The sequence below is a fragment of the Pseudonaja textilis genome, chromosome 1, assembly GCF_049901715.1.
Source record: "Pseudonaja textilis isolate UNSWEBS1 chromosome 1, rPseTex1.2, whole genome shotgun sequence".
Lineage (NCBI taxonomy): Eukaryota > Metazoa > Chordata > Lepidosauria > Squamata > Elapidae > Pseudonaja > Pseudonaja textilis.
In genome coordinates this window covers 4,362,529-4,382,971 of record NC_141990.1, presented here as the reverse complement: position 1 = coordinate 4,382,971, position 20,443 = coordinate 4,362,529, and the positions used below count along the sequence as shown (strand labels likewise).

At 46.3% G+C, this 20,443-nt stretch overlaps 1 protein-coding gene across 2 annotated transcripts in view; it reads right to left on the bottom strand.

Moving 5' to 3' along the window:
* Nucleotides 1–616: 616 nt before the first annotated feature.
* Nucleotides 617–20,443, bottom strand: part of SLC47A1 (solute carrier family 47 member 1) — a 35,176-nt gene continuing 15,349 nt past the window's right edge. For both annotated transcript variants that reach the window (XM_087924813.1, XM_087924820.1), the window contains exons 5-17: nt 17,694–17,736; nt 16,028–16,072; nt 14,767–14,864; nt 12,250–12,347; nt 10,962–11,075; nt 7,473–7,540; nt 5,425–5,533; nt 3,937–4,012; nt 3,462–3,531; nt 3,169–3,301; nt 2,129–2,223; nt 1,599–1,659; nt 617–1,185 (exon numbers count right to left, since the gene is read on the bottom strand). In XM_087924813.1, coding sequence (XP_087780939.1) covers nt 950–1,185; nt 1,599–1,659; nt 2,129–2,223; nt 3,169–3,301; nt 3,462–3,531; nt 3,937–4,012; nt 5,425–5,533; nt 7,473–7,540; nt 10,962–11,075; nt 12,250–12,347; nt 14,767–14,864; nt 16,028–16,072; nt 17,694–17,736 — 1,246 coding nt within the window. In that variant the 3' untranslated portion in view covers nt 617–949. The remainder of the gene's footprint in view (nt 1,186–1,598; nt 1,660–2,128; nt 2,224–3,168; nt 3,302–3,461; nt 3,532–3,936; nt 4,013–5,424; nt 5,534–7,472; nt 7,541–10,961; nt 11,076–12,249; nt 12,348–14,766; nt 14,865–16,027; nt 16,073–17,693; nt 17,737–20,443) is intronic.

The window sequence follows — 20,443 nt, the reverse complement described above, 5'->3', positions numbered from 1 at the left end:
GAATAACATAGGTTACCTAACGTAGTTTGGGTAAAATAATATATATAAACTATGATAGTAAGTTGCAGTGTGTGTCACTTTAAACTGCAAAGCATGTAATTTTGGGTGCGGTGTGAAACCGCCATAAGAGGGAACAAGAGAACCTGACGATTGCTGACAATTGATGGTTTGATGGATTGATGGTGTGCTAACTGCGTGTTCCCTGCCGCTGAGTTGAAGGAAGAGAGGAGTTTTGACTTCTTCATATCTCTACTGCAAGGAGATATATTACTGGACTGATATTTTTAAGTTTACTGACCTCTCTTTTTCGACACTGGACTTTGCAACTGAATAATCCCCGGACGGACTGAATTAGTGAATGATATATGGACTGTTTGACTATGCTATAACTCTTACTGGAATAAACTTTAACTAGCGCAGTGTATCTGTTTTACTGAGTGTAAGCTACAAAAACGTTTATCTCACATATTTTGCCTGCCTGCCTGCCTGCCGTGCAGATTCTGCTAAGGTGTATCCCTAACAGTGGTCAACCAAACCCTCAACAGTTTTCTTTTTAAAAAAAAGCAATTTTATCAGTGAATGTGTAAAGAAAACACCTGGATATATTCCAATGCAATTTTTTTCCTTTCTTTTTTAATATCTATTTTTATTTTATTCCAAAAAAGTTAAAATACAAAACACCAATTTTTTTTTAAAAAAAATTTTTTTTTAAACACCTGGATTTATTCCGATGTGATTTTCCAAATGCCTTTAAAGGCAAGTTAAGTCTTTCCACCAAGTCTTTCCCCATCATTGGTCCAGGCTGATGGTAAAAGAGCAACCATTCCTGGGGATCAGATCCCAGGCTGGATCACTTTTAGATTCTTTGGGGGTGAGCACCAATGAGGTGAGAAGGTCTCCCACACGGCTGCCCTCTTTGGTCTTCCCATGTTGCACAACTCCGCCGTTCTCAGAGCAGGAGATGGATGACAACCCCCAAAAGCAAGATGGCGACGGCTAACAGCAGTGCCAGTCCGCGCCGGATAAGAAGTTGCTTGCGGGATAAGGCCCCTGGTGTCGGAGAAGCAATAAACTGGGGCACCTCTTCGCTGGGAAGAGGCTGATGGTCCCCTAAGTTTTCACCCGGGTGGACAAAACAGCTGGGAGTATCTCCGTTGGGCACCTCCAAATTCATCGCAAGATAATCTGTGTGGAGACCACATGCAAATAAGTAGACATTACTGATTGATACGCTCAACCTGACCATCTGTTTCTGGTGGACATACAGCAGGCCTGGCCTTAGAACCACACTTGGGCCACTTACTCTCTTTCTCATCCCAACCCACCTCACAGGATTGTTCTGGTGGGGAAGAGAGAGGAAAAGGAGGGAGGTGTATTGGCAAAAAATAATAAAGGTGGGGTCCAGAGAAATAAATAAAATAGATGGTCTTGCATGGCAGACCAAATGTAAAATGCAGTCGAATAAATCTTGTAACAGCCAATGGGTGCTTTTAAAAGTTGTTCAAATTTTTTTCCCCATTGTTTTAAAAACAAAAGGCTTCCTTTCAAACGCCATGCACATCACATCACACAAAGAGTAAAGGGTAGGGCATTTTTACCTGCGCTGTCAGAATCCTCAGGACTTCCTTGTCTGACTGTTAGTCCAGCTCGAATCTGAGCCTAAGAGAAACAAGCAGAACAAAACAAGCAGAACAAATGCACCATACTACGAGGGTGTCAAACTCAAGGTCCAAGGGTTGGATCCCACCCGCGGAGTCCTTAGATCTCGCCCACGGGGCTGCCCTGGAAACAGCAAAGGATCGGCCTGCGGTGCCTCTGCCAGCGAAAACGGAGCTCAGGAGGGCTGCATGCGCTCGTCCCAAACTCTGTTTTCACTGGCAGAGGGTCGGAGCAGGCCGTCATAGCCGTAGACAGAGCTCGGGAACCCGTTTTCGCTGGCAGAATGCTCGGGCCTCCAGAGGCGCCCGCAACGCACAACTCTGATGCGCTCCTCAATGAAATCAAGTTTGACACCCCTGCCATAGTAGCCGATGCTTTGCTTTTCTTCTGAGCCGAGCCCATGAACCCATTCCTCAGCTGGTACTACTGAGGACAAGGCACAAGCAAGTCTGCAAGGCAGAGATTTTACCTCTTCGGCGGCTTTTTTCCAGTTCATGCGTAAGACGACAACCAAGAAGGATGCAGCTTGCAGAGAGATGCAGACGATTAATCCAGTCCACAAACCTGCAGGGAGAACAAGTGGTTGATTCCAGAGCCCTGTTTCTCAACCTCTGCAGCTTTAAGACGGATGGACTTCAACTCCCAGAATTCCCCAGCCAGCATAGCTAGCTGGGGAATTCTGGGGATTGAAGTCCACCCGTCTTAAAGTGGCTAAGTTTGAGAAACATTGCCTAAGAGATTAAAGCTGTGTATAAAAGCCTCTTCCCATTTTCCCCCATAACAAACCTGCTAGGTAGGTTGGATCAAAATCACTCTAGCCTGGGGGTTGCCGGCTAGGGAATTCTGGGAGTTGAAGTCCGTCCCTCTTAAAGCATGGATGGCTGAGGAATTCTGTGAGTTCTAGTCCACCCATCTTAAAGTATCCTATGTGGGGAATTCTGGGAGTGGAAGTCCTCCCCTCTTAAAGCATCCTGGCTGGGGAATTCTGGGAGTGGAAGCCCACCCCTCTTAAAGCAGGCTGGCTGGGGGATTCTGGGAGTAGAAGTCCTCCCCTCTTAAAGCATCCTGGCTGGGGAATTCTGGGAGCGGAAGTCCACCCTTCTTAAAGCATCCTTGGCTGGGGGATTCTGGGAGTGGAAGTCCACCCCCAAAGCATCCTGGCTGGGGAATTCTGGGAGTGGAAGTCCACCCAACTCTGGGAGGGAAGCATGATGGCTGGGGATTCTGGGAGTGGAAGTCCTCCCCTCTTAAAGCAGGCTGGCTGGGGGATTCTGGGAGTGGAAGTCCACCCCTCTTAAGGACTGCTGAGTTTGAGAAACACAGTTTTAGATGCTGAGTTTGCCCGTGGAACTCACTGCCACCAGATGGGGAGGGACCCCCTGTGGCTTTGATAATGGGATCTCAAACACCGTATGAGGCACATGGGGCTGGCTGATAGTCCCACAGACCAAGGCCAAACATCTGGAGGGCAGCTTGTAAAGGGAAAACGGCCCCTCCTGGCCGGCTCACCCATCACGCCAAGCTTGTACACGAACATCAGTGTAATCCCAATGGGCAACCCGACGACGTAGTAGCCCACCGCGTTGGCGATGGCGCCAATTTTCTGCTTGCCGGCGCCCCTCAGCACCCCTCCGGAAGTGGCCTGGTGAATGGAGGCAGAGCAGGGAGGTTAGGGCAGTCCCCTAAAAGGGCCTCTTTTAAAAAGGAACAGGTTTTCTAGTCCTCATGGCTACGAAAGCCCATTTGGGCGCCAAGAGGATTCGCACCTCAACCCACGGCTTCGCGCCCCGCCGGAAACTCACCGCCATGGCATCGAACAGGTGAAACGGTGAGAAAATCAGCATCACTTTGGAGACCAAAGCAACAATTTCTCTATCAAGGGGGGAGAAATTATATATTAGGAGATCTGAGTTCTAAAGTCTGCACTGGGGGAAAAGCTCATATACACGTAGCCCTAGAATTACAAGCATTAGTTTAGCATCCGTCTGAAGTTACAACCGCACTTAACAAAAAAAGATTTGTGACCAGTTCTCGCACTTACAACCGTCGCATTGACTGACCCTGTGTGTGCGTGTGTGGTCGTAACTTTGGAAATGGTTTTAGTAAGCAGCTTTTGGTGGCTCGGTTATAATTTCAAATAGTCGCTCCTGAGCGACCCGTCGTAAACCGAGGACCGCCTGTACATGCAGAGGCACGACAGGCAGCCTCCCATTCCGGCCTTCCTTCCTTCCTTCCCTTCCTGAGACAAAGGGGAAAAGAACGAGGAGGGGGTCTTACTTGTCGTCCGTGAAGATGTAGGCCACCACATCCTTCAGGGCCGCCAGCAGCGCAGCGAAAACCACCGCAAGGACCCCTGGGAAGGCAGAGAGGAGGGTTAGGGTCCGAAACGTGGGTCCAATGGGGTAGGGGGTAGGGCTTCAGCCACCCCTCCTTCGCTGCTCTAAGGACCCCAAATGATGCCTTGGGAGAGGGGAGGGGTCTGTCAAGTGGGGAGGGATAAATTCAGAGTTAGAGAAGCCAAGGGTGGTTAAAGTAAGATCTCTCTCTCTCTCTCTCTATCCATATTTATCTATATACCAATCTATCGATTTACCTATCTATCAATCATTCATTTCTGTCTATCATCTATCTATCTATCTATCTATCTATCTATCTATCTATCTATCTATCTATCTGTATCTGTCTTTATGGTCTGTCTATAATTATCTAATTTGAATCTTTCTATCTATCCATCTCTTCTATGAATCTATGTATCTATCTTTATCACTATCATCTATCCACCCACCCACCCACCCATCTATCTACCTACCTACCTACCTACCTACCTACCTATCTCTTTTATGAATCTATGGATATCTTATCATCCATATATCCATCTATCTCTCTCCTCTATGAATCTATGTATCGATCTTTATTATTATCTATCTATGGTCCATCCATCCATCCACCCATCCACCCACCCACCCACCCATCCACCCATCCATCCATCTATCCATCCATCTATCTATCTATCTCTTCTATGAATCTATGTATCTTTATCATTATCTATCATCCATCCATCTATCCATCCATCCAATCATCCACCCACCCACCCATCCATCTATCTATCTCTTCTATGAATCTATGTATCTTTATCATTATCTATCATCTGTCCATCCATCCATCCAATCATCCATCTATCTATCTATCTATCTATCTATCTATCTATCTATCTATCTATCTATCTATCTATCTATCTATCTCTTTCTTTTATGAATCTACGGATATCTTATCATCCATGTATCCATCTATCCATCTCTTCTATGAATCTATGTATCAATCTTTATTATTATCTATCTATGATCCATCCATCCATCCATCCACCCTCTATCTATCTTATCTATCTATCTACCTACCTACCTACTCACCTATCCATCTATGAATCTATCATCTATTTATCCGTCTATTGATCAATATCCATCCATTCATCTATCATCAATCTATCCATCTCTACATCTCTCTCTCCCTCTCCATCCATCAATCCATTCATCCAATTATCCCTCCCTCAATCCATCTCTATCAGGGCGATCGAGGGTGGATTCTGAGCCTCTTTTAAACTAGCAGGGTCCTTCAGGTCCTCTTCTCTGCTTAGGTAGGACAAGGCATCCGCTAAAGCTGTGTCCCATAACCTTAGCAGCGTTAGAGGTCAGTGGGCTTCAAACTCCGAGGATTCTCCGGGCCGGCATTCAACTCCACCCCCTCCAAAGTTTAAAGAGACATACACACCGGTGCAAAGGAGGGCCATGATGCACGACCTCTTGGCCTGGTCAACGTCCCCGGCGCCTAAGGCATTCCCCACACGGACACTGGAGGCCACGCTCATCCCTTGTGGCAGCTGAGAAAAAAGCTTGTGTGAGTGAAGTCCTTGGTTTGGAGAGATTCTTTTGGTGCAAACCCAACCAGGGTTAACCCCTCACCCAGGGGTCTCCAAACCAGGCAACTTTAAGACTTGTGGATGTCAACTCATAAAATATTTCTGTGGTCTTTTTTAGAGTTGCCAACAGAAAGAGAGGAGGGAGCACCAGCGTGCAAAACCGAAACTGCATTCCATAAATGTTTTCAAAGATAGTAACCAGGTGACTGAAGTTTCTGCCGTGCAAAATTCTAACTGGAGAGCATGATGGACGACTCTGGGCTATGGATGTGTCCCATTGGAGAATATGAATTACGATACACCCAGAGGGTGGGGGGAAAACCAGGGTCAAGGGTGACAATAATGATGTGCCTCAGAGTCGGCTGCACCCAGGCAATGCCGACATGTTAACTCCCAATAAATCATCTTTAAATTTTGCTTCAATGGGGGGGTAACTGCCGGAATTCTGACAGTGGACTTCAACTCCCAGAATTCACCAGCCAGCTATGCAGAATTCTGGGAGTTGAAGTCCACAAGTCTTAAAGTTTGGGGTCGTCTGCCCTAACCCAACCAAAGGCATACTTTAGTTTGTCAAACTTTTGATGTCACAACCGCACCAATTCACTTTGTAACAACTAAGGCAAGAAAGGTCATAAAATGGGACAGAACTCACTTAACAACTGTCTCGCTTAGCAACAGAAGGGTTGGGCTCAATTGGTGTTCGTGAGTCGAGTCCCACCTGAATTTTGTCCTCTTTGCAGCTTCTCATTCAAGGGCACAGGGGCAAGGAGTTCCAAAAATGATAAAGTACCAAACAATTATTTCCCGTAAGGAATAATGCACAGACAGTCCTCAATTTATGACAAGTTTGCTTAGTGACCGTTTGAAGTTACAACAGCACTAAAAATAACTTGTGGCCATTTTTCACCCTTACGACCGTTTACAGTATCCCCCATTGGTCACGTGATTGAAATTCGGATCCAACTGGCTCATATTTACGACGGTTTGCGGTCTCCCGGGGTCACGCGATCCCCTTTTGCGAACTTCCGACAAGCAAAATCGAGGGGGAAAACCAAATTCACTTAACAACCGGGTTATTGGTTTAGCAACTGCAGTGATTCACTTAACAACGGGGATAAGAAAGGTCACAAAATGGGGGCAAAACTCGCTTAGCAACCGCCTTGCTTAGCAACATGACTTTTGGGCTCAATTGTGGTCGTAAGTTGAGGCTTGCCCGTACCAAATTCAACAAGTTTCAAAGCCGTCGAGTATCAAGATAATACCGTAAATCTTTACTTTCTATGAATTTTTTTAACCTCAGTAACAGCTAGCTGAGCTTTGCTGTCGCAGGAAACCTGCTGCCCCAGTTTGCCCCATTAGCCTTCAGATGCAAATGAGAAATTTTCCATTTTAAGTAATGTTTCTTGTGTCAGAATTCCGGCAGTTCCCCCCCTTTTTAAATCCTGAGCCTCGAGCCAAACTTCCAAAACTTCAAAAGGATTTATTGGGAGTTAACATGTCCGGCACTGCCTGGGTGCAGCCGACTCTGAGACACATCATTCATTGTCACCCTTGACCCTGGTTCCCACCCACCCACCCCCTGGGTGTATCGTAATTCATATTCTCCAATGGGACACCTCCATAACCCAGAGTCATCAATCACGCTTCTCCCGTTAGATATTTGCCTGGCAGAAACTTCAGTCACCTGGTTACTATCTTTGAAAAAACTATTTATGGAATGCACTTTCGATTTCCAAGCTGCCGCACTGCTCTTTGACACCCCTTTCCTCCCCTCCCTTTCTGTTGGCAACTCTAAAACGACCATGGAAATATTTTATGAGTTGACATCCTGCTTCTCAAAGTCTCCCACGGGTGTTCATTCTTTCTTCTTCCCCGCCTTCTGAATTGAGCAAATTCTTACCAAGTACGCGATGGTCGACAGTTCATAGATGATGGACTGAGCGCCTAATTCCACTGTACTCATTAACCCTGAGAGGAGAGAAAACGTGGTTGGGATTCAGGAGTGTTACACAAAACAGCGAGACGAGCGGCATATGAATTGAATGGTAATACCTGTGTTTCCCCAAAAATAAGACCGAAATGGGCCCCAAAATAAGCATTAGGGCTTATTTTGGGGGGAATGTCTTATTTTTTTCCCTCATGTACAAAAGGCCAGTGGTGGGATTCAAAATAAAATTTACTACCAGTTCTGTGGGCCTGCCTTGGTGGGCATGGCATGCCTTGGTAGGCATGGCAGGGGAAGGTTACTGTAAAATGTCCATTCCTCCCCACCCCACTAACCTGCTTTTCAGCTCCGTTCTCCTCCGCAGGGCAACCAAAGAAGGCCCAGCCGATCAGCTAGGACTCAATGGGAGGCAGAGAAGAGATGGGGGTCAGGGCCAGTCAGAGGTGGGATTTGCCGGTTCTCCGAACGGCTCAAAATTTCCGCTACTGGTTCTCCAGAACTGGTCAGAATCTATGAATACCACCTCTGCAAGAAACTTACTTCTTCTGCTTGCTTTGGGTGCGGGGGGCAGGCGGCCACGTGGTCCACTACTGCCGCCGCCATGAGGCAGAGGGGCTGGAGCTGCCTCATGTGCCCCGCCCCAGCTTACCTCAGAGCCCCCGCGGCCAGGTCATCCACGCCTCGACACCTGCCTCACCTTGTGGCCGTGGCACCAACACCAGCACACCACTCTGCCTCCCGCTCTGTTGCGGCTGTGGGCAAGCAGAAGAAGTGAGCCTGTGGCCAGGTGGGCTCAGGCTGTTGCTGCCGCTGTGCGGCAGGTGTTGGGAGCATGGATGACCTGGCTGACGAGGCCCTGAGGTAAACCAGTGCGAGGTGCATGAGGCGGCTTCACCACCTCCATGCCCGCCTTGTGGCCACAGCACTGCAAGCAACCAGATGGAAAGGGCAGGCAGCCGACTGAAGCAGGGCTTATTTTGAGGGGTATTATGCACACACGTAAAACATGCTAGGGCTTATTTTTGGGATGAGTCTTATTTTCGGGAAAACAGGGTAGCAAAAATAAATATGCAGGAAATATCATTTGCCTGCAGGCAAGAACTTGGTGGGACCACAAAATAGATACAGTTGTGAATGTTGTCATCAACATTTGTCATTAACAAAGTCACCAACATTCAGTTTTGCAGGTACTAAGATTGTTGGAAGAGCTGGTACAAAAACAGCCAGAGAAGTAATTGAAGCCTGGGAAAGAGTCCCCTTATCAGTCAACAGGAGTGCTGATTTACCGACAACTTACCAGGTATTTATAGGGTGAGCGCTTGGCAGCACAAGGACACAACAGCCAACAACTTAATAGCCAGCCATCAACACCCCAATCCAAAACTAAAAAGCCACACATAACAGGCACCATATAAGCCACACACAAAATAACCCAAAGCACACCGAGTTAGACAGAAATTCACTGAGGATGGTCTCCAGCATGAATCTGAAAGTTTGGAAGAGTAAATTCATTCACAAAAGCTAAATTGCTCTGGTATTTTAGAATTGAAACAGACAGCACTTGCCACAAAACTTTCTTGATATGAAAGACTCAAACGTCCGGATAGTAGATGTGGCGGCAGAAGAGAAGAGAAAGAACTGGAGAATATCACAAAGAGAAGACCCACAAACAGAAACAGAACGACTAGGGCAAAAGAAAGGAATAGCAGTACCAAAAGTGTCAGGCATCTTGAGTGCAATCCCAAAACGAATGGAGTACCACTTGAACACCACCGGAATTGACCCATTCCCCATCGGTCAATTGCAAAAGGCAGCTTTGATTGGAACGGCTTACATCCTGCCACGAAATATTTATTAAACAACATCTGGTTATCCCAGGTGCTTGGGAATAAATTGACAGGCAGTCAATAATGCCAAATGCAGTCTAAACATCTGGCTGGGTGGGGGAACACCACTTGAACTCCGTCGGAGTTGACAAATTGACCATCAGTCAACTGCGGAAGGCAGCTTTGCTTGGAACGGCTTACATCCTGTCATGAGACTGCTGATATTATTAAAACATTCACATTTGTCTATTCTAGCTCCTTTGGAAGGACACGAAAGGTGGGAAAATATGACAAAGGTATAATATATTTAATAATTCATGTAATCACGGCTGCAAGATTAGTTTATGCCCCAAAATGGAAAGATAAAGAAACGCCAGGTGAAACAGAAATAATTAGGAAAATTTGGAATTGTGCAGAAATGGATAAATTGACACAAGAATCAAAAAATAAGGATGATTCTGATTACTACAAAATATGGGGAAAGTATCACTGGTTGGAAACTAAGAAGGATCAAAAAATATAAAAAACGATTAACGTTTATGTATATATTATATACTACGTATATAAAATGTATTATTCTTTATAGGAATTAGCAATGTAAGACAACTAGGTGTGTCAGGATGATTGCACCACATCCATTGTTTTTAAATGTCTTTTTCTTTTTTGTGTCTGTTCAATTAAAAACTTATTTTTTTAAAAAAAATATGCCAAATGCAGTCTAAACATCTGGCTGGGTGGGGGATCACCACTTGAATTCCGTCGGAATTGACAAATTCATCCCCCGTCAATTGCGGAAGGCAGTTTTGCTTGGAACGGCTGACATCCTGCCACAAAGCCTTTAATATTATTCAAACATTCACATCTTGTCTATTCTAGGTCTTTGGAAGGTCTCAATAGGTGGACAAAAAAGGCCCAAATCCAGCCTGAACATCTGACTGTGCGACCAACCAACGTCATAATAAAAATAGATGAAGTTGGTGAAAACCTTTGGCCCCACAACCGCATCACCGATAAGAACCGGACAATCTGATGGAATGCCATGTTGTCATGGCCCATGCAGAGAAATTTCAGGGTCAGTTTTAGTCATAAAGTGAGGGCTACCTATACAGGTAGTCCTCGATTTACAATAGCTCATGCAGTGACCGTTCCAAGTTAAAACGGCACTGAAAAAAAGGGACTCGTGGCCTCATTCACACTAATGACCGTTGCAGCACCCCCATGGGTCACGGGATCAAAACTCAGATGCTTGGCAACTGACTCATACCTATGACGGTTGCAGGGTCCCAAGGTTACTTGCGACCTTCCGCAAAACGAAACCAACGGGGGAGGGAAGGCTGGTTCACTGAACAACCACACTCCTAAGTTAACCGCTGCAGTGATTCACTTAACCAACCAACGGCAAGGAAGGTCATAAAAATGGGGCAAAACTCATTTAACCGCCGCCTCGCTTAGCGACATAACGTTTCGGGTCCAGTTGTGGTCGCAAGCCGAGTTACACTACCTGTGTAACTCCACCTAAGCGTGGAAGCCACTCGCCGCCCGGAGAGACAGGTGAAAGACCCTGGTGGGTGAGAGAGAGAGAGAGAGAGAGAGAGAGAAACAGGGTCAGGGGTCTCACCTGCCAGGAAGCTCCCGATCTCAAAAGTCCACCACTCGATGCAGATCATAAACATGCTGGGCAGAGCGAGGCAGATGAAGGGACCCCATTCCTGTAAGCACTCCATCGTCCAGCCTACAAAACAAGATGGCTGCCATGTCAGGGTGAGGGGGCGGGGGCTGTCTCTGTGTGCTTCTAGGTCTGTTCATACCCACAGAGACAGACAAGACACAAAGACACACACTTGGACACACAGTCTTGTCTGTCTCTGTGGGTATGAATAACAGGACAACAGATTTGGAAGGGACCCCGGAGGCCATCTAGCCCAACCCCCTGCTCAGGCAGGGGGACCCTGCACCATTTCAGACAAAGGCTTGTCCAGCCTCTTCTTGGAAGCCTCCGGTTGTTGGAGCAGGGTCTGTTTTATCTGTGTGTGTATCTCCGTGTGTTTGTGCGTCTATGTATCTGTGGTGTGTCTGCGTGTTTGTGTGTCCATGTCTGCTTGTGTGTGTGTGTCTGTTTCTGTGTATGTCTGTCTCTGTGTGTGTGTGTTTGTGTGTCTATGTCTGTGTGTCTATATCTGTTTGTGTGTGTGCATTTGTGTCTGTTTCTGTCTCTGTGAGTGTGTCTGCGTATTTGTGTGTCTATGTCTGTCTGTTTGGGTGTCCATGTATCTGTGGTGTGTTTGTGTATGTGTCTGTTTGAGTATGTGTCTATGTCTGTGTGTCTGCGTGTTTGTGTGTCCATGTCTGTTTGTGTATCTGTGTGTGTGTCTGTTTTTGTCTATGTCTGTCTGTCTCTGTGTGTGTGTGTTTGGGTGTCTATGTCTATTTGGGTGTCTATGTATCTGTGGTGTGTTTGTGTATCTGTATCTATTTGTGTATGTGTGCATTTGTATCTGTGTCTCTGTGAGTGTGTCTGCCTGTTTGTGTGTCTATGTCTGTCTGTTTGGGTGTCTATGTATCTGTCGTGTGTTTGTGTGTCTATGTTTGTGTATGTGTCTGTTTGTGTCTGTGTATTTGTAATGTGTATCTGCGTGCCTACGTCGGTTTGGGTGTCTGCTGTGTGTTTGTGGGTGGTGAGTGTGTGTCTATGCCTGTGGGTGTGCTTTGCAATATGGGATTATTGTACCCCACCCAGAGTCACCTTTGGGTGAGACGAGGGGCCATATAAACTTAGAATAAATAAAATAACTTTTTTGAAAAGAGGAAGTGGGGGAACGAAAGGGTTCCCAGCTCTTCCGGTGAGTCTCTCAAATGCTCCCTCCTTCCTCCCCAGGTGGCCAAAAATATTCCGCTTTTTTCCCTACCTCCCCAGGTTTCCTTATGGATCTTTTTCCACCAAATGAAGAGGAAGAGCAGGAATGCCTGCAGGTTCTGTGAAAGAGTGTTGGCCCAGGCTGAACCTCTGTGGAAGAGAGAGAGGGAGAGAGAGGGAGGGAGGGAGAGAGAGAGAGAGAGAGAAAGAGAAAGACCAAAAGAAACGAGAGAGAAACAGAGAAAGAGAGAGGGAAAAAGAGAGACAGAGAAAAAGAGAGAAAAACAGAGAGGGACAGAGAAAAAGAGGGAAAGAGAAAGAGAGATAGAGATAGAGAAAGGAAAAGAGAAGGAGGGAGAAAGAGAGGCAGAGATAGAGAGAAAAACAGAGAGAGAAGGAAAAAGAGGGAGAAAGACACAGAGAGAGAAACAGAGAAAGAAACAGAAAAAGAGACAAAGAGAGAGAAAAAGAGAGAGAGAAAGCCTTAATGTTTGGCCATCTTCTCTGATTGAACTCATGACAGCTAGCAACTTCATTCAGGTAGATTCATGATTTACAACCACAACTGAGACCAGAATTTGTTGTTAAACGAGGCAGCTGTTAAGTGAGTCATGCCTGACTTTACACCCTCTTTTGCCACTACTGATAAGCAAATCATCACCCTAAGCGAATGGTTGTAAATCCCCTCTCTGCAGGTAATCCTCAGCTTACAACCACAACTGAGCCCAAAAGTTTTGTTGTTACGCGAGACATTTGTTAAATGTCCCATCTTCCAACCTTTTCTGCCACTATTGATAAGCAGAATCACTGCAGTCGTTAAGTGAATCATGAATCATGCAGTTGTTAAGTGAATCCAGCTTTCCCCATTGACTTGGCTTATCAGAATGACCCCAGGATGCTGCAACCGTCATAAGTATGAGTCAGCTGCCAAGCCTCTGTATTTTGATGATGTGATCATGGGGCGCTGCAGCCGTTGTGTGAAAAAGGGTCCTAAGTCATTTTTTTTCAGTGCCGTCCTAACTTCAAAGGGTCACTAAATGAACCGCTGTAATTCGAGGACTACCCGTCTTCTGGAAGATTTTAAGCCACCTCTCTGGCTGTTTCAAGCAACGAACCACCCGCGGGAAATTATGAGCATTATGTTTTGAACTCAAGACTTTGGACCAGGGGGTCGGCAACTATAAACACTCAAAGAGCCCCAAAGGTCCTAACCCGGAGCCACCCCGTTCAATTCTGGAGCCGACCGGAAGTCCAGTCTCCCCACCATAGAGTCTCTTCCTAGTCCCATGATGGCGAACCTATGGAACACGTGCCACAAGTCGCATGCAGAGCCCTCTGTGCCGGCACGCAAGCCGCAGACAAACTTACCTCACTGCGTATACGTGTGGCTCACAGTTGATTTTTTTTTCCGGTTAGTTTGAGGCCATTTTTGGCCTCCCAGAGACTTGGAAAAAGTCTCTGCAAGGCTTTTCAGGAACAAATCATAGGTCCATTCCGTCACTTCCTGTAATACCGGAAGTAATGAAACAGGCCTATAATTCGGCCTGAAAAGCCTTGCAGAGGCTTCTTCCAAGCCTCTGGGAGGCCAAAAATGGCCTCGAACCAACCCAAAAAAAACCCAGCTGTGAGGCGCAGTGCATGCGCAGGGGGTGTGGGGAGGGGTGTGTGCACTTCATTCTAGGACCTGGCATGCAATTTTGGGCACAGGAGCCCAATAAGGTTAGCCACCACTACCTTAGTCCTTTTTCCTCTACCTGTCCTAACAGAAAGCCCTATCAATTGTGGAGCCGACCGGAAAACCTGCCCTTTTGCCATAGAGCAGTGATGGCGAACCTTTTCGTTGGATGTGACGAAAGCGCAGGTGCGCGTACGTGCTGGCACCCACAATGCAATGCGCTCTGCCCCCTTCCCTGCACTGCACATGCACATACCTCCCTGCACTGCACATGCACATACCTCCCACATGCACATACCTCCCTGGAGGTTCGAGGGAAGCCTCTGGAGGCCGAAAAACGGGCCTTTCAGAAATACCGGAAGTGACTGTTTTCAGCCTCCGGAGGGCCTCTGGAGCCCAGGGGAGGCCGTTTTTGCCCTCCTGGAGGTTCAAGGGAAGCTTCTGCAGCCTCAGGAGGCTGAAAACGGGCCTGTTTCGGCACTTCCGATTTTTCTGGAAGCCCCGTTTTTCGGCCTCCCAAGGCTGCAGAGGCTTCCCTCGAGCCTCCTGGAGGGCGAAAACAGGCGAAAATGGGCTCAAACAGGCAGAAAATCAGCTGGGAGGTGCGCACATGCACAGTGCAGGTACGTTTGCTTGGGGCTCGCGTGCCCGCACAAATGGCTCTGCGTGTCACCTGTGGCACGCGTGCTAGAGGTTTGCCATCACAGCCATAGAGTCTCCTCCTGGTGTCCCATACTTTCCCCGACCCCTCCCACAACCGGAAGCTCCTCTCAAAATTGTGGCGCCAACCAGCGAAAAAGAGCCGCATCAGAGGGATGAAAGAGCCACATGCGGCTCTAGAGTCACGGGCTGCCTACCCCTGCTTTGAATCGACAGGAAATCTGTCACACTTACACCACACCCAGTTTGAAGGAGTGCAGGAAAATGGTGTTCATGATCACGTTCAACACGTTCACCACCACGCCGGTCACTACTTGAGGCAAGAGCACAGCCTGGAATGTGAGAAAAGGATTTGTGTGAACACCACCTCTATAATATAGGAACTGTGATGGTGAACCTATGGCACGCAGAGCCACTTTCTGCCGGCTCGCGAGAGGTCGCCTGGAAGAGCCCCACTGCACATTCACGTGCGTTGCCCCCTGCCAACCCATTGTCAGGTATCTGCTGCGCAGGCATGGGGGGAGACGCGCGCGGGGGAAATGCACACGCATGCGCAGAGGCATGCGGCATGTGGAGGGGTTGTGTTCTGACCCAAACCTTGTTCCAAGGAAACAACCACAAAACAGAGGTGACAGCAAAACCTTTTAATGATTCTTTAAGGATTCCGTTCCTTCCCGGTTAAAAGGCTGTTTCAAACTAATTGTCTCTGATAAGGAGGAACCTTGCCAAGGTTGTGCAAGGCTGCCAAGAACCCTAGATAAAGTTACTAAGAAATATTTCAAACACAAAGAGTCCCCAAACACAAACCAAGATATTCCGAACGTCCACCAGGCTTGAGTACAAAAACTTCTTTCCTTCCTGCAAAGAACTCCGTTTTCTCAGCTGGCTTTTATCCCTTAAGGGAGAGGCCATTACCTTGCAGCCTTACTCCTGAGTCGCCCGTGCTGCTGCAGCTGCTCTTTCCTTCAAGCAGCCCTGCACACACTGGGCACAGGCTCCTCAGGGACCTCTTCCTCACTACTGCCAGCCTCCACAATCTCCGAAGGCAGCACTCCACTCCCTGATAGTCCTGGCCCCATCCCTGCATCCCACGCAGGCCCCTCATCCGAGTCCTCGCTCTCTGAGACCTCAGCCGTCCGCACCTGCTGCCTGCAAACCACAAAAGGTTGCGTGCACATGCACAGAGGTGTGCAGTGCCGGGGTGTGTGTGGTCCTGTGCCCATGTGTAAGGGGGAGCATTATGGATGCAGGCACTCGAACGCACTTTTGGCACGCAAGGTGGAAAAAGTTAGCCATCACTAATATAGGATCTATTGCTTTATTTTTTTAAATGCACAGTGCGAGCTTATGAACCAGAGACAAATCCCTTGGGTGTCCAATCACGCTTGGCCAATAAAGAATTCTATTTTATGCTATTTTAAGCATTATCCTAATCTGCTACTTTTAAGGTATGGTTGCCTCTCCCAGGAAATTCTGCTATGAAGAAAAGACGTACCTGACTTTGCAAATAGCGTGTTTCCAGCTGGTAGATGAACGCAGCCTGAAAATGCACAGATTAAAATTAGTTTCTCGGCTTGAAAAATCCGTTTCATTGTTATTTTATTCATTTTTGTTTTATTTTTCCTGCCACACAAGGAAGGAGAGGCTCCCAAGTGGATAGTCAATGAGGAAGAGAGAAAAAAAAAAAGCAACGATTCAGTAAGTCCTCAACTTAGGACTGTTTTTTTTTTCTTTATTAAATTTATAGGCTGCCAATCTTCCCCGATATGTCAACGATGCCGGGCGACTTAATATGGGTCATAAAAAATAGAGAAGTAATTAAAATAACTTCATTTAGTGACCATTCGAAATTAGGACCGTGATGAAAAACAGTGACTTGCGACCAGTCCTCGCTCTTACGACCGTCAGAGTCAGGTGACCATATTTGGATGCTTGGTGATAGGCATGTATTTACAATGGTTAGAGCTTCCTGGGGTCACGTGATCTCAATTTGTGACCTTCCCAGCTGGCTTCGGACAAGCAAATTCAGTGGGAGAAGCCCGATTCGCTTAAAGACCGTATGATTCACTTACTGGCAATCCTAGACTTACAACCACAACTGAACCCCAAACTTCTACCGCTAAGTGAGACAGCTGTTAAATGAGTTTTCTCCCATTTTACGGCCGTTTTTGCCATGGTCGATAAGCGAACCACTGCAGTTGTTACGTGAATCACGCAGTTGTATAACGAATCGGGCTTGCCCCAATTGACTTTGCTTGGCAGTAGGTCATAAAAGGAGATCACATAGACCCTGGGACAATGCTACCGCCATAAATATGAGTCAGTTGCCAAATATCTGAATGTTGAGCATGTTGGGATGCTGCAACAGTCATTCCTGTGAAAAACGGCCATAAGTCACGTATTCTAGTGACGTTGTTCCTTTGGTCACTAAACCAATGATTATTAAGGGGAGCACTAACTCTACTTGCACTAATTCATTTAATAACAGTGGCACAAGAAAGATTTGTGCACGGCTCACTTAACAACTGCCTTGCTTAGCAACGGAAATTCTGGTCATAGCCACCTTTGAGCCCAAAATGAGTGAGAAATGTGTGAAGTGAGTTTTGCCCCACTTTACGGGTTTTCTGGCCACCATCGTTAAGTGAATCCCTGCCGTTGTTAAGCGAGTCACATGGTTGTTAAGTGAATCCGGCTTCCCCATTGACTTCGCTTGCCAGGAGGTCGCAAATAGGGGCATCACGTGACCCTGGGGACACTGCAACCATCATAAAGTGGAAGCTGTTGAATTTTGATCACGTGACCATGCTGGAAAGGTTGCCGCGAGTCATCTTTCTTTCCGTGCCGTTTTTACTTCAAACGGTCGCTAAATGAACCACTGTAAGTTGAGGACTCCCTGTAATTTTCTTCTTCTCCTTCAAATAACCCTTCACTTGGGATTCACACTGCACCCTGAACTCTGAAGCCCGGTTAATGAAACGTAACGCTTGCCCTCCTCTACCAACTCAGGTCTCGGCTAACAAGCCATCATCTCTTCTTAACCCAGCAAGCTGTTCACTTCACCTTCCAAAGTCCTGTTCACACAACCGACAGACGGTCTTTCCCTGGATCTGTTTTCGCCTGATGTGTATGTGTGGTGCGAACGCAGCCAACGAAACACTTACCGGCAGAGCTGGAATGAAGATCATCACGTAAATGTGGGTTAATCTGCCAGGAAGAAAAAAAAACACTTTTTAATGGGATGGAACAAAAGAAGGACCAGGAGTGACATGATAGCAGTCTTCCAATATCTCAGGGGGTGCCCCAAAGCAGGAGGGAGTCAAGCTATTCTCCAAAGCCCCTGAAGGCAGGACAAGAAGCAACGGGTGGAGACTAATCAGGGAGAGAAGCAACCTGGAACTAAGGAGAAATTTCCTGACAGTCAGAACAATTAACCTGTGGAACTGCTTGCCACCAGAAATTGTGGATGTTTCATCACTGGCAGCTTTTAAGAAGAGACTGAATAGCGACTTGTCTGAAATGGTAAAGGAGATAGATGGATGGATGGAGATAGATGGATGGATGGATGGATGGATAGATGGATAGATAATAGATAGATAAGATAGATGTATTGTAGGTAGGTAGAGATAGATAGATAGATAGATAGATAGATAGATAGATAGATAGATAGATAGATAGATAGATGCATTGTAGGTAGGTAGAGATAGATGGATGGATGGATGGATGGATGGATAGAGATAAAAATAGATATAGATAAGATAGATATGATATATAGGGTCTCCTGCTTGAGCAGGGGGTTGGACTAGATGACCTCCAAGCTCTATTCTGATTGATTGAGATGGGAACCCTGGTGGGAATAGCCCTCAACTTACAAAAATTCATATAGTGACCCTTCGAAGTTACAACGGCACTGAAAAAAGTGACCTGGGAATATTTTTCACACAACCATGGCAGCATCCCTCTGGTCACGTGATTCAAATTCAGACGCTTGGCCACTGACACGTATTTATGACGATCACATAGTGTCTGGAGTTCACATGTTCCCCTTTTGCGACATTCTGACAAGCCAAGTCAATGGGGGAAGCCAGATTCACTTCACAGCCAGGTTAGTGATGTAACAAGCACAGTGCTTCACTTAACAACTCTGGCAAGAAAGGTCCTAAAATGGAGCAAAACTCAAATAACAACTCCCTAGCTCAGCAACAGAAATCTTGGACTCAACTGTGGTCGTAATTTGAGGACTACATATATGTGTGTGTGTGTGTATGTATATATGTGTGTGTGCATATGTGTACACACACACACACACCTCTATTCATGTATGGGTGTGTGTCTGCCTGTAACACACACGTACGCACACACAAACTCTTGTTTCAAAGACAAGCACAAATATTGGAAGCCTTCCTTTCTCAATGCCCAGGGCCCAGCCCTCAAAAGTAGACTGCCCTTTTCACTGGAGGTTCTCTTGTAAGGCAGAACTGTGTTGTTGTTGTTTATAAGAAAAAGAAATTTAAGGATCTGCTATTAACTCCTTCTTCCCCTAAAAAATATGCACCCCCAAAAAACAGGAACGAGAGAAGAGATGAAAAACAAAAAAAGGGAATTTAAAAAAGATAGGTCGTATAGCTGTTACATAAGAGCAAGGTGTGTTTTTGGAACACGCAATCCAGCCTTTTCTGATTTTTAAAAAAGCAAACACAGTCCTGCCGGCATGAAATAGGAGAATCTGTGATGTTAAACCGGCTCTTTTTGTCCATTTGTCTTTTTCCGCGCTCCACCCAAACTAGACAACACAGTATCAACAGTAGAGACATTCAAATTTCTAGGTTCTATCATATCACAAGACCTAAAATGGAAACATCATCAAAAAAATCACGGTTTCAACTCCTTCCCTCAAAACGACGCTATGGAGCACTGCAGAACCGGAACAACTAGACACAAGGGCAGTTTTTCCCCGAACGCCATCACTCTGCTAAACAAATAATTCCCTCAACACTGTCCAACTATTTACAAAGTTGGTAAATAGCAGTGCACTACTATTGCTATTAATCTTCTCATCACTCCTTATCACCCATCACCTCCTACTTGTGACTGTATGACTGTAACTTGTATCCTTTGTTGCTTGTATCCTTACCATTTATACTGCCCGTTTCCTCGTATGATTTGGTTGCTTATTGTACCCTCTGACTATCATTAAGTATTGCACCTGATGATTCTTGACTCTTGACGAATGTATCTTTTCCTTTATGTACACTGAGAGCATTTGCACCAAGACAAATTCCTTGGGTGTCCAATCACACGTGGCCAATAAAGAATTCAATATTCTATTCTATTCTATTCAGAGAAAATTAAAGACGTGGTTTAATTGGGTTGATGGCTTAATTTGATCTGGACGGATTTCTTGAAAGGGACGCCTGCGATGGGCATCCTTTTGCGTGCATGTGTAGGTTGAAAGTAGCATCAGCATAAACCAGTGTGTGGGTAGCCCTTGACTTATGACCACAACAGAGCTCAAAACTTCTGTTATTGAGACATTTCTTAAGTGAATTTGGCCTCATTGTGCAACCTTTCTTGCCACCGTGGTTAAGTGAATCGCTGTGGTTGTTAAGTGAGTCCCATGGTTGTTAAGTGAATCTGGAATCCCCCATTGACTTGGCTTTTCAGGGCGTCGAAGGGGATAGTGTGACCCTGGGACACGGCAACCATCATAAATGTGAGTTGGAGGCCAAGCCTCTGAATTTTGACCATGAGGATACTGCAATGGTCGTAAGTGTGGAAAATGGTCGTAAGTCACTTTTTTCCATGGAACAGACCTTAAATGTCATAAGTCAAGGACTCTCGATAATCCACCATCACTTAAAAAACTTTTTCTTTCAGAAAAGCTGTATTTCCTGAGTGATTATGTTATTTTAAG